Here is a 13,952-nt window from a genome sequence, read left to right as displayed (position 1 = left end):
GTCATAACAGGATGCTCATGCTTAATTACATTTTACTGCAAAAATGCGTTCTCAGCAAAGGATACAATGGCAAACTTAACATAAATTCCAGGTATGACGCACAAACAAAAAAACATGAGCTACTTCACATAAATTCCAAAGGAAGCGCATACAGATGGCAAACAAAGACAATATATATTTTTTACAGGATGATGCACAAATACTGACAGATTTCCTTTCCCTTGTATTCCAAGAGGGCACATGTCAAACAAAAACAGCAAATGCATACATTGTGGAAAGGCATGCAGATGTCGGATAATTACTTCTCATACATACATTGGGAGGAAAAGGGCAGGGAGGTCATAAGACTTACTTTCGCACATGCTGCAGGAGAGCACTTAAAGGTTCCACATTGTGGGAAGGAATGCGCAAGGGGCCTGCCTGAGGCAATTATGTGTACATAACCGGAAAGACCAGCAGAGGCCAGACATTCCTCAATCTATGGCTAATGTTTGTTCAAGGCAGCTGCAGGGCTTCACCTGCGAACACAAGCTGGCTGTGCGGTCAGTTTTCAGAGCAAGCTGAAGCTATAATGTGAACAGTATTCCAGTCTTGCTGAGGCAAACCTTAGAAAAATGAATTTTATATTAACACTGCTGTAAAATTAATACTTTCTTTCAAGGGTACATAAGATGACAAATTGATCAATAAGCTGTCCTGCTTCTCATTTGTCCTGGTTCGTATTCCCACGCGATCTGGTGACTCTAAAGCATTAGATGTTGTTTGTCTCCCATTGCTCTGGGTTGAATAGTATTGTTGTGGTCTAAGGCTGTTAGTTCTCGTCTTTCACTTCAGTACCTTTTTGTGATTCATGGTATTTGTGTCACTAGTCGAGCTATTGTCATCTGAGCTCAGAGGACTAAAATGTTTTCCGAAAGCGTACACACTTACATATTTTAGGGGTCCCGTCATAAGATTGGTCTGGAACATAGTTGTCCTGTGTACCTAAATGCTTTTTCATGTTCATAGTTTGTTAGATCCTTCTTGAATATTCTTATTCTATCACGTACTGTCTGTTCCTTAAATTCGGCTATTTCTTTCATGATCTCAGTCTCTTTTTGAACGCTTCTATTGGTATACGTTTCTCTATCTTCCAAACCCGCTAATTAAATGCCATGTACGTTTGTCATCTCCTTTGCCGTATCTATGATGAAGAAGAGCCAGTCTCTGTCACATTTGTTGGCTATACAGTTCGAACGAATAATCAACTCCTTATCTAAGAATAGACTGAGCTCATTCTGTACAACCAAACCCTGTGATAAAACTCCTCCTTAAAGTTCAGTACGTATTAATCTTTTCTTTAATTGAAAGAATTCATCCCAATTACTGATGTTAATGGGGAACTCTCACCGTCAGCCGTGAAAAGCGATGACCTTGCTAACAATTCTGTGACATATTTGTCGTCGTAACTCTGGGTTTTCTCTGCCGCCATTATGTACTAGCATTAAATAACTAGAAGACCAATTATCAACATGTGGTAACTTCCACTTTCTACCAATAAAATTGTCTCTCTAATAGCACCAACCAACAGTAAGCAAAAAGTCACACGAACGAAAGACGTGCAAAATCAACAACCCAAATACAGAAGGGGGGACACCAGGTTTTTATACACCCACCGTCACACCTGGTTAAATGATCAAACTAAACAAAAATAAAGACTGAGTGTGAAGTGCATCTGTGTAGGGAACCAAAGATGACAGAATCTGCCTCCAACACACAACTACTAGCATGAGAAAAAAATGCAATTTTAATCGGCCTGTAGTAATAATTAATCTCAATTTTATTAATATGAAAACTCAATAGGTACTAGAATAATAAGTAATGGAACATATCAAGTTTTTGTCTAGTGCTAATTAATTTCTAATCAAAACTTATTTTTTCCACCATCTTTGCTAAAGCATTTTTCAATTTACATCCTACTTTACACATAAATACAGACGGAAATCGATCTGCTTTCTGTCTGCATTCATTCATAAAAATGGGGAAAAAATTGAAAGTCTTTATGCTTGGTTCCCTGTGCTGTCAAGCCTGCATCTCAGGCCAATTGCATTGCCGATTGGCAGCATGGAGTGTGTAAAAGTTGTATAAAAATAGCATTTAAGTTATTCAAATTGCTGACCGTATATATCTCGGGCAGCAGCAATCGCAGGAGCAACCATTTGTTATGGCAAAAATGGAGGTCGCATTTCTTTCCTGAGTGTGTGCTTTAATAAATGCATTTTTTTATTAGAATAAATGCAGAAAAATACTGTTTGCAAATTATCTTTTTACATGACAAAAAATTAATGTAGATAAATACAAAAGTATAAAACCGGGAGCCTTAAGTAATTTCCTTTAGCGTGCCAGTTTAAGGATTTAACACCTTACTGTGCACCGTATTAGTTTGATGCCATGTCTTGGCTTCCCATTTGTACCCATTCCAGGTAAGAGCTCTTTCTATTTGTATGTAGTTGGAGCTTTCAAACCATTTGTAACAATCCCACCAGTGGGACGACTGCCATCCTAAGGCTTTTCAGGGAAGCAAAATATAAGGTTATCCCTTCTACAGTGGCAATCTAGTGGCAGCTGTTGCCCATATATTTTGTTTTACTTTTAATTGTCAAAGGATACAGATGTGCAATGGGGCTGAACGTCTGGAAAGTGATGTAATACAAAGACGCAACCTGTGGGCATTACTTACACATAAGAGCTGGCATGAAATTAATCCCCCAAAACCTGTGCGGTATTAGGTAAATCACTGGTTCTCCCACCGTAGAACAAGAATTGGGATGGGCAATGATAAATAACAGAAGTCCGGTGTTCGAAATTGCCGGCAGTTATTTAGCCCATGGTCGGGGACTTGAAGAGCCTGGTTAGCTTGAGCGCAGAAGCTACTGGGTGCAACCTTTGGCTCCCAAGCTAACTGGTACCGCACATACTGATAAGACATTCACTTTGGGAAGTGGTAGAAAGGTGCATTGGGAATTTGCTAGAAGCCCTGTAAAGGATGTTTCAGATTAATGGATTGGTACTGGACAAAAGTTTAATTTGCTGCTCATGTGGACGTTAGATTTGTAGCACACGATCTATTACCTCTTCAGTTTACAGCTGGGTGATGGAAAGGAAGGGGGAATTGGCATCACGGAGATGGAGGCAGCATAGGTGAAAATGTTGGGGCAGCAGAGATAGATGCAGTAACAGAAACCAGTGTAGTTGGCAGAGTTATAGATGTAGCAGCAAAGTTATGTAATGTCTAAATGAGAGGGAGCAGTGAAACAAAACCACTGACGGGTAAGTGTAAAAGGAAAGCAATGTAAGCAAATGTGAAAGAAACCTAAAGCAACATGGCACGGAATGGAGGAACCAACAAAAAGATCTTCATGCAGCATAGCAATTGGAAGACAGACTCATGGTTTTTCTTTGCATTAAAGTTTGGAAAAAGCAGATTTCGCTATCATTTGGGCACATCGGATTGTCTGCTCTCACCTGTGCTGCTGCCATGTTACAGCGCTACACAGACGTAGCAATTTTTCAATCTCTGCATAGCTCCTAGGTTGTGATGAGTAACCCCTGGTCTGGAGGACAGTCATGACAACCAGGAGGTACTTCCAGTTCCTGCTCCGCAAATTCCAATTTCGAGCCCTGTAAGGCCATATTAGAAGGTGCATTTAAGAACTTGTAAGTAAATCTACAGCCACCCCCCCCCCCACCAAGAATAAGCATTAAAACACATTGTTCGGCACAATAGTACATGCAAGAAGTCCATACAAGAGGGTGCATGAAAAGTATGTGCAAATTAAATAGTTATGCCAGAAAAAAAGTAGAGAACCTCATATTCTTAGCCTACCTGGTCATTCATGAAGATGTGATCTGGCTTTTGTGTCGGAAAAGCGACCAGTCATTTTTGTTTGGGATGGGCTGTTCATGGGCAGTTCTGTCTCCTCTCCTGCAATTCTGTTACTTTTCTTTACCACTCTCCAAATTCAAGCCTCCTCATTCACTTCCATTAATCAGAGACGGGAGGAAGACAGCCCTTTTAACAGATTCAATGTCCGAGTCCCAAGCTATGGATCCTCATGGGCTATGGTGCTTGTGAGGCAGCCTCACAAAGGATCGAAGGCTGCTGAGGGGTGAGATCAGATGCACACAAGCCGCTCTACTCAAATAGGGCTGCAGCTCACATAGCCTGATGCAGGAGTAAAATCAGAGTGGCACACATGAGGAGAGCGTCTTAGAGTGGGGAAAAAGACCACAATGAGGATGAGAAAATAGGGATAATATCCTAACCGGGTGTAGAAAATAAAGTAGGGCACACACCCCAGAGGCCCACTTGATCACCTGATTAACCAGTGGGACACAACCCAGGAGTAAAATCAGTGGGGAGCATAAATGCAGCGCGTGAAACCCAGGAAGAAAATCAAAGCAGAGCACAGGATGTGTGCAGAGTTCCAGTATAACAAAGCACCCCAGAGCTGTTTAGAAGAGCCCAGCTCAGTACCTCCTGTAAGTGATATTGCCCACGATTCTTCAGGCTATTTCTACAAACCCAGGGGGATGAGGGAGGGGGGGGAGGGTGTCTTCATGTTTCCTTCGTTAGCAGAAACTTGTGAAAACGCGCCCTTGAAGATGTAATTGGGCAAAGGCAAATGTGGGGGTTTTGAGATGCTATGTGAGGGGTCTCGGGTCAGAAAATGAAGATGTCTGGACAGGCTGATCCGGTTTTAGTTCCTAAAATGTTGTTTATTCGAGACACTTTGCTTCAATCAGCCCTTTGCCTCCAAACCCCTTGCGTTCCTCCCTCCCCACCCTGTTTCTGCTAGACGTGCACCCAAATTGTAACCCCTTGAGTGCATCCCCTTTGTACATTGCTCGGGTGCTTCACAACTAGGTTTGCGCTTTCTAAATCCCATACATACAGTATAAAATAAGCAGTCTTGTATAGCAATTTGCTGTGCAATTCTGTAGGTTTGTGAATTAAATTGACACCCGTGCAGCAAAACTAGCTATTGAAGTTACCCTTTTCAGTGAAAGCACAGCTCTCCCTGCATTATTCTCTTGCTCTCAGGGTTCCATCTCCACCCTCTTTCCTCAGTGCAAGGTCTAAAGGGCTAATGGAGGGAGAGAGTACAGCAGTAATCCTCTTCTTCACTCGAAGTGCCAAAGGCCTGTGTGGGAGTGCTAGGCAATGTTCTCTTTTCCAAATATTTACAAACCAGAAGTAGATTGGGAGGAAACTTTTTTTTATTAAGCTAACCATCTCGTGTCTGACAAAGACCAGTATCTGTAACTTTATTTTTTTTAAGAGTCCTATAATTCCATTCCTAAAAATGTAAGCTGTTACATAATGCATAATTACAGTATTGCTATTAAAATGCTGCATTGTTGCCATGGTTTAAAGTAAAGTTTAGGTTGGTGTATCCAAATCTCCGTGTCAACTAGATTTCATTTTGTTGGGGGGAAAATGCATCATATTGATGAGTGAACACTTTTGAAAATGCACATGGTCACACAGCCAAATGCTTTTGATGGAAACCTTAGTTCTGTGACCTGCTGGCTGCATGCCTCTGTGCAACTGATGCTCAACCCATGAGCTGATCCGAAACATCTTGACATTCTATTTTATCACCTTGTTGCTTTATGCCAGCTACCCTGTAAGTGAATGGCCGCAAACTACAATATTCCACCTAGTTTGGCCAGTTCTCTGCCTGCTATGCCATTAAATCCGATCAGTCTTACTTTCCTCTTAAATAATGAATACACAAAGCTTATTAGTTTTACACAAAGTAGTGATTAATAGTTCCATCCTGTCTGTACATCTACCGAGCTACTTTAATACCATGCGCTGTAATAAGCCTCCAGCGCTCGCTTTGCTCATTTATTATGATTGCATTATATATTAGCATCTGCGGGAGACAACTGGCCAAACTGTTTTCAGGGCCTTTTTAGCAATATCAATTCTTTTGTGTCATTAATGCAGCTAAGCTTTAAATTTTACAGATACTCAGCCAGGGCTTGCAATGTCTACCTGCCTACTTGCATAGTCAAGTAGGTTTTTGGAAAGGTGACCATTTGTAGGGGATATTTGAGACTTTTACATTTACTTTATTTTCAGTAAATGTCAAATGTTTCACTGTGCATGACTGCCTGGGTGGCAGAGGTGTGCCAAAGAAATGAGGTTTGTGTTGATATGCATTTCACAGAGTGCATTTACATTTTTGGTCATCCGCTGCCATGGGTCGAGCACATTTCGATTAGGCTTAGTAGGTAAACTGTTAATCCACCGTCAGGTCTCTCAGGATTTTAAAGAATTTGCAAGGCCCGTTCTCACAAATGTCTTAATTCAGCATTACCCAAAAAGGCTGCATTGTTGCTCACATGTCTTGGATACAAATAACTTCTGATGACATTAAAAAGATTAGTACACCATTGCTGATCAGATGGTTTGTTTGCTAACTTTTTAAATTGGCAATCTCTGCTAATCAATTTTTAAAACTAATGTATGCCTTGCATAACTATGGGTTAGGTGCGTTGTTGTAACCATCCATTTGTTCTTGCATGTATGATGCTTCTCCTAAATGCCTTGAACAAGAAGTGACACTTTCATTGTGACATGAATCCTTGGTTAATAATGTCCAGTTTCTTTATGCTATAGTACAGGGGTGTACTTTTAATTTCCAAGCTGCTAGCCACCCATGTAAAGTTTCTTGCCACCTCAATTCTACAGATATACACACTTTATTACTCTTCAAGAGTCTATCCAGTGATAAGTGACGAGTGAACCTTTTGAGCCCTGCTATAGTAGCACAAGCCTAAGACTAAATATTCACCATTTGGTATGAGTCCTGAATGTATATTTTGTTTGCTTTTTTTCCCCTTCCCCACACCCCCCGATTCCAAAGTCATTGTTTTTTCTTTAAGCAAAGGCTTTTCCAAGAAATATAGTTAACAGAAGCCATAATTAAACCGTATTTTCAGTGTAGGTTTGCCAGATCGTTAAACTGAAGATGCATTGCAATTTCTGAATAGGTCAAAATACTATGATCGAAATTAACTGTTCTGCTGTATCTAAATGCTCTGTTTTAAAAGTAATTCTTGTTAACTAGTATTCCTGATGGTCTTTTTCTGCTAGGTCAAGTAATAAAGGCATGGGACATTGCTGTGGCAACTATGAAAATTGGTGAAATCTGTCAGATCATCTGCAAACCGGAGTATGCTTATGGAGCTTCTGGGAGTCCCCCTAAAATACCCCCTAATGCAGTGCTTGTTTTTGAGGTATGTCAAACCACTGTGACGATTTGTTTTTGATGTGGCATACCCACTCAAGGGCTTAATGGTTAGTCACTTCAAAGTAAGTATTGCACCGTTTGTTTTCACATGAGGCAAAATACAGGAAGTCCACAGCAGGAAGTGGTGCTTTTCCAACAATACAGAGCCTATTACAAATAAAATATCATATTCACTGATTGGGGTTCTGATTAAAACTGTTCCAACTTGGGTATTCAATCAATGCTGAAACTACACTTTATCTAGACTCTTTGCCACCATAGATGCTAAGATCTCTTGACTGGTTAAAAGCCTGAGGCCTATCCTTCCAAACAAAAGTAACTAGGTATATTGAAATGTTTGATTTTTAATGAGCTTAATTAGAGTATTCTTTCTCTGGTTATCAAATTGCACATGTAACTAGCCTCCCGGTTTTATGCTGTTTATTTTTTCAACATTTCAGTCGCACTTTAGTTCCTTTATCAGTATTGATCAGTTATTTTTTTGCTCTGTAAAAAAAATTACAATTATTTCTCCACATTTATTCAAATAAAAGTAGATTATCGGTTGGATAACTGTAATGTGACATACAGTGATCTGATCTCCTGCAGATCCACCCAAGCTCTGCTTTCTCCTTTATAAATGAGGTACTTTTTCCTTATAACAGCACTAGGGATTTGCACCTACAATGATTGCTGATGACCTGAGACACATCTCTGCACTAATTTGAACAGGCCCAATGGGAAATCTCCACTTTCTTTCATTCTCCTTTCTCAAAGTTGAATGGCTTCAAGGCATGACTAACATGGAGAGAATTAAGAACTCTGCTTTTTTTACGTCTTTGTGTTTACTTGTTGAAATGATGGGGGATAACTGGTAGCAAATTGATTTCTTTCTGTTGGTGTAAAAATCAGTGAAGACACCTAGCCTAATTGTAAGCAAGAATACATATGCATATGATTCAATGTTAAATAAATGGAAGTTTAAAGACTTGTACCACGTACTGCTTTAAAATAAAATGAACCCCAACCCACCTATTGGTACATTCATGGAATTATCAGCGCAGAAAATCGTACCTTTGCGGGCCAAAATGAGTGCAAAATCCTGTTTGTCCATTCATTGAATCGAGTGTGCAGGACTTTTTCGTACTTTGCCTGGACTTCATGCAGGTTCGGCACATCCCTGCGAGAGGCCAAGTGATTTGCGCGAGACACCACTCAGATCCTGGCTTGCGCAGAGGGCAGGGTAGGGGGCAGAACGCGGAAAAAGAGGAAGAACAAGGGAAAATGTGGATGTTGCAAGGACGGCTTGCAGGCAGTCCATCACACGCCCACTGTTGTGCAGAATAATACCTATTCAGCGATCCGATGGCGCAACCTCCCGGCAGGGAAATGACCACGCAAAGCCCTCATACTATCTGCCACCCGGAGGCAGACATACAGATACTTGTGCATAGGATTCATCGCACAGAGATAAGATCGGGTGTCTGATTTAGGGGTGCGTGCATGCAGCCGGGGTTCCGATATGACTTAGGAGTGTGCGTAAGCGGCATAGTGGGGTGCAGGAACGGTTTACGGTGGTTCGCACACAGATATGCAGAGTTTTACCAGAGTTACGTTAAATTGTACTAAGCTAAGTTAGACGTAGATATGCACTCATGGGTTTTCAAATGCAATTTACATATGACGTCCTTGTAATCTAAACAATTCCAGGTGCTCCCTAGTTGATCTGTACTACCAGATATAACATATCATGTAAAAAAAAATAGGCATCTTGTACAAGACAAGATGCAACCAAGGGGGCACACAAAAACTAAGAAGTTGCAATATTAATAAAATTTCTCTAAGAATATTTGAAAAATGTTGTCTTTATATTTTTCATATTTTCCTTGTTCAATGCCTCATATTATACACACATAAACAATAAGTATAAATACATGAATTATTTCTGTAATCATGTGCAAATCAAAGTTCTTAACATCAGAGGAAAATTCTCAGCCTCAAACTTTTAAATTATATCACCAAATATTAGAAACAAGATTCTGTTGATTTTCGCAGTCTAGTTAATGTTCATAAGTGTTTCTCTTCTTCCACACTCATTATCCTGGTAATCTGATAGGTTACGAAGTTGTATTCCTATCCTTATTATAAATATCGATAAATTGTAAGCATGTTGTTGGGGTGCCGGTAACAGTTACGGGAGACCGCGACCCTGCGGAAGGTGCCTGGGGTGCAAGTCTGCAGGCGGGGGACCCTTCAGGGTGCATGTATTTGTGCCGAGGGAGCATGCAAAGGTAGCGGTTTCTAGCTATTTTTGCATGCCTTCTGGGCATGTCGAGGGTGTTCCAGTCGCGACTTGTGTATACAGTTACTTTGCACGAACAGTGCCATGAATATGCAGACCGCGCAGAAAAACCTATGCACGCAGGCTTGCGTAGTCGTTCTCTGCACGCAGGAGTTGCGGGATCTCTGCGCAATATTCCATGAATCGGGCCCACAGTGTGCAGAGCAAAATTAAATAGAAATAAAGCTGTGAGGAATAGTTCATACAAGATAACTCAGAGGTTTCATCCTATGTTTGTTGAGGGGCTCCATTTCTAAAGCAATGTTCTTATGTTACTATCCAGGTGGAGCTGTTTGAGTTTAAGGGTGAAGATCTTACAGACGAAGAGGATGGTGGAATCATTCGACGAATTCGTGTGAAGGGAGAAGGCTACAGCAAACCCAATGATGGTGCCATTGTGGACAGTAAGTTGATGTATACCAAAGTAAAACATTTTTAAGCAGGGCACGTCAAAACAGTGAAAAAATGTGAGTCACATTTTCAAGGATGCCTAATAAATCTCTGTTCTAGCCGGAATGATTGCCAACTGCAAAACAAATGTTTGTAACGTTAACAGCATACATATTTTTTTCCACTTTGTTTTTATTGAACTTTTCAAGAAACGGCTCTGCCAGCCAACATCTGGCGTTAACCAAAAATTACACCCAGCAGAACAGTTCATACCCGTTTCCACACCCTTCCCTCCCCCACTCATCCCTCCCATCCCCACCCACAGGCTAACCGGGTTTCAGAGAACAGAAAGTACATGAGGCTTAAAGTTAGAACTAAACACGCATTAAGACTTATCAGTATAACATCATTGTCAGTGAGGTCCCCGGTTCCAGTACGGGGCGTGGAAACATGCCCGGCTCCCAGCTACCCTCCCCGAGCCTCAAGCGGCACTACAAGCCCGGGCTATTCACAAATTCAAGGCTTCACAGTCCACACTTAACAGATCAATAGTCCATTCCTGCAGAAAAGAAGACAAAGTATCATTGGCTATAGCCGACAATTTCTCATACGTTAAAATAGCTAGTAACTTGTTGAGCCACTCTGCCTTAGTGGGGGCATGGGAGCCTTTCCATTTTTGGGCCACAGCCATTCTCCCCGCTCCTAACATGGCCCCCATCACTTTTGAAAAGGGACAGGACTCATTATCAGGCGTGGGTATGCCCAGAAAAACTTCCAGGGGGCGGAGGGAGGGGCTTGTTCCCAAGATACCCTTAATCCAACTAGGCAGTTCTGTCCAGAAGACCTGAATGACTGGACACTCCCACCACATGTGGAACCAGGTACCACGGAGAGAACACTCCCTGGGGCACATCGGGGACACCTTGGTACACATATGGGATAAAGTAACAGGTGTACGGTGCCAGGAATGAAGAATCTTAGGTATGCTCCATGGCTGATGTGTACAACTCCCCCGCCCCAAAAATATAGATTTGAAGACTGACTTCCATGTGTGATCATCGAGGGTAATCCCAACCATTTCCTCTTGGATGCGCTTGAACGCCTGTCTACCTTCTAGATTAGTAGTAACCAGCACTTTGTAAATCTTGGACAGGGATCCCTTCCTGGACCTAGCTTCCACAAACTCTCTTAAAGGGAGTCAGGGGATGGGACAGGTCAGCTCGCCAACTGGCCTGGGTGAGGATTCCTGTAACGCTCACCTGATTCCCACGGAGGCGCAGGTCTGGCTTCGAGTGCTGATGCTTCTTCAATGGTGAAGCGCAGGACTCTGAAGATGGACAGGAAGGGCCCTCTACTCTGGCTTCTCCGGCTCGCAGGAATATTCCCCTGTGCGTGAAAAGGAAGTATTACCTACTGAGTTATGCTCGAGCCTCCCACTCTCTTCCAACCCTCCACGATACCCTTCCACGATTCCCCGTGAAGTCTCACCTTAGGGTCAGGAAGGATGAGCTCTCCATCCTGCTTCTGATGCAGGGGCGCGTTGAAACCCAGTTACTTCACTGGATTGAGGATTGTTGGGAGTTCAGGTAAGCTTGACTATTCAGGTAAGGCTCTGTAAAAGTTCTGTTGCAAGTTCAAAAGTCCAAGCTTAATAATAATGTTCATTGTCTTTTTGCAGCAAGCGCTAATGCTTATGTCTTTTTTCCCCTTAGGGGCCGGGGTTCGGAATGCCGGAGATATGGCGCCGACCCGAAGTGAAACGTGCAGTTCCAGTTCCAGTAAATGGCAGGTTAGTTCTGGATGAGCGCTCGGGAACTGTCTTTGCATACGCTCATTCAATGTCTTTGTCTTTTTTCCCCATACGGGCCGGGGTCCGGAAAATGCCTGGAAGCGGCAAGACCCGAAATGAAATGGGAATGACCCAACAGGTAAGTCTTATTCCCTTCCTTCTCTCACCTCTTATTCTTGTCTTTTTCTCTAGGCTCTGGGAAGTGGCTGTGTATCCGGATGATCGCTGCTGAAGATGGAGGAACCCAGGAAAGGTGAGTGAAATGCAGCGCTGCAGCGATCGTAACGAAATGCTTTTTGTCTTCCCTTTCAGGATCTTCGGTGATGTCTCCGTGGTGCAGATTAGCTGGTAGGTCTCTTGTCTCCCTTTGCAGGTGACCCAGGATGCTGACAGGCGTGGCTGAAGTCCAAATGCAGGAGCTGACACGGTGAGCGTCCAGCTCCGAGGAGCAGAACAACGCGAAGCGTGAGTTACTGATTGGGTGTGATTTAAATAGCTTTCGAAGAAGTTCCAAGTGTGTATCCTTCCCCGACCACACCCGGGTGGAAGGTAGTACCACAGGTAAAGTAGTTCCATTCAGGCCTCAAGAGGGCCTGGATGTGGCAGCCTGGTCTGCATCAGGTAAGTGCACATTAAAACACTTGAACACATGTCTAGCTTTATGAGCCTGGCGCCTAAGGCGCAAGGACAGAGGTCCAACATGAGCCTGGCGCCTAAGGCGCCAGGACTGCGTCCAAAGGGCCCCAGCTTGGGCCCGCTGGCACTCCCCTGGGGGAAATGCCTGCCTCTGGGGTTGCTGGGTCGGACCTGGCTCCTTGGAGGTAGGCATCATGACAATTCCCTTAAGCCGCAAGTAATCAAAAACTGAGAGCGGTTTATCCTTCGACACCGCCGACAACTGGCCAAACTCTATAAAATCACCCTGGTGAAAGAGTTGGGCAGCCCTTTCCACCCCCTGATCCGACCATGACTGCGTCCCTCGAAATCCTCTGGAACCTAAGTTGAGCAGGGGGCCCCCAAAGAGAAGAAAGGGGGGAGGGCCAGGACGTGAGGAGTCTGTTATCTCGGTTAGGCTTCCAGGATGACCACAAAACAGCCAGGATTGGGTGCGACTTAGCTGCCATTGGGAGGGTTCGCGCAGGGGCCCAAAAGTAATCCCTAACTTTATGTGGGTGGACCTGGACATCTTCCACATAGGTCCAATACGTTCTGAGGTCGTCTCTCAGATTTTCTAGCATCACATGCAGCTGACCTGCCTTATGCAGTTTAAAAGCAGGGAGGCCAAAACCCCCATAAGACTTTGGAAGAGTCAAGGTGGAATATTTCACTCTAGCCCTCTTGCCTTTCCAAATAAAGCGAGTAAGACGAGATTGCAGCAGTTTGAAAACGAAATCCGGGACAATGCAAGGAAGGGACGAAAAAAGATAAAGAAGCTGGGGAAGTATATTCATTTTGACCATGACCATTCGCCCAAACCAGGAGAGGTTGAGGGGAGCCCGTTTTGTCAGATCACTGAAGATCTTTACCTAGAGGGGGAGAAAGTTTAACTCAAACTCAAGTCCCTGGGAATATTGGTGCCCGGGTACCTAGAAGATTCCCGCTCTACTCTCGTCCCCAATACCTCTGTTCTACCCCTGATCTCTTGGTCCATCCTACCTATCGGCATTATGCAAGATTTGGATACATTGACTTTTAGCCCGGAAAACGCCCCAAAAGGACTGATTAAACCAAACAAATGCAGGAGGGATTCTTGGAGCCTGATCAAGTATGCCAAAATGTCATCCGCGAACAAGGATAACTTGAATTCGCAGTCCCCACACTGCACCCCAGAGACACCACTGTCAGCCCTGACCGCAATGGCAAAGGGCTCCATTGCCAGAGCATCCAAGAGGGGGGAGATGGGGTACCCGTGCCGTGTACCTCTAGGGAGCTGTAATCCGCTGAGAAACCACCATTTACCAATATCCGTGCTGAGGGACCATTGTACAAGGCCGAGACCCACCCACGGAATCTGTTTCCCAGGCCCATCCTACGGAGCACCCTCCCCATATAGGGCCATTCGACCCAGTCGAAGGCCTTCTCAGAATCCAACGAGAGGAGGTACGCCTGGGTTTCTCGTTTGACACCTCATGCATGAGGTCCAGAGTTT

At 43.5% G+C, this 13,952-nt stretch overlaps 1 protein-coding gene across 1 annotated transcript in view; it reads left to right on the top strand.

Moving 5' to 3' along the window:
* The window catches only part of FKBP4 (FKBP prolyl isomerase 4), a 770,108-nt gene that overhangs the window by 187,431 nt on the left and 568,725 nt on the right, over positions 1-13,952 (top strand). The window contains exons 3-4 of the mRNA XM_069628122.1: positions 7,148-7,290; positions 9,908-10,028. Coding sequence (XP_069484223.1) covers positions 7,148-7,290; positions 9,908-10,028 — 264 coding nt within the window. The remainder of the gene's footprint in view (positions 1-7,147; positions 7,291-9,907; positions 10,029-13,952) is intronic.

This window comes from Ambystoma mexicanum, chromosome 12 (assembly GCF_040938575.1).
Source record: "Ambystoma mexicanum isolate Mex_15411 chromosome 12, UKY_AmexF1_1, whole genome shotgun sequence".
In the NCBI taxonomy this organism is placed as follows: Eukaryota; Metazoa; Chordata; class Amphibia; order Caudata; family Ambystomatidae; genus Ambystoma; species Ambystoma mexicanum.
Note: the sequence above shows the minus strand (reverse complement) of the source record. Positions and strands in the feature narration are given on the sequence as shown.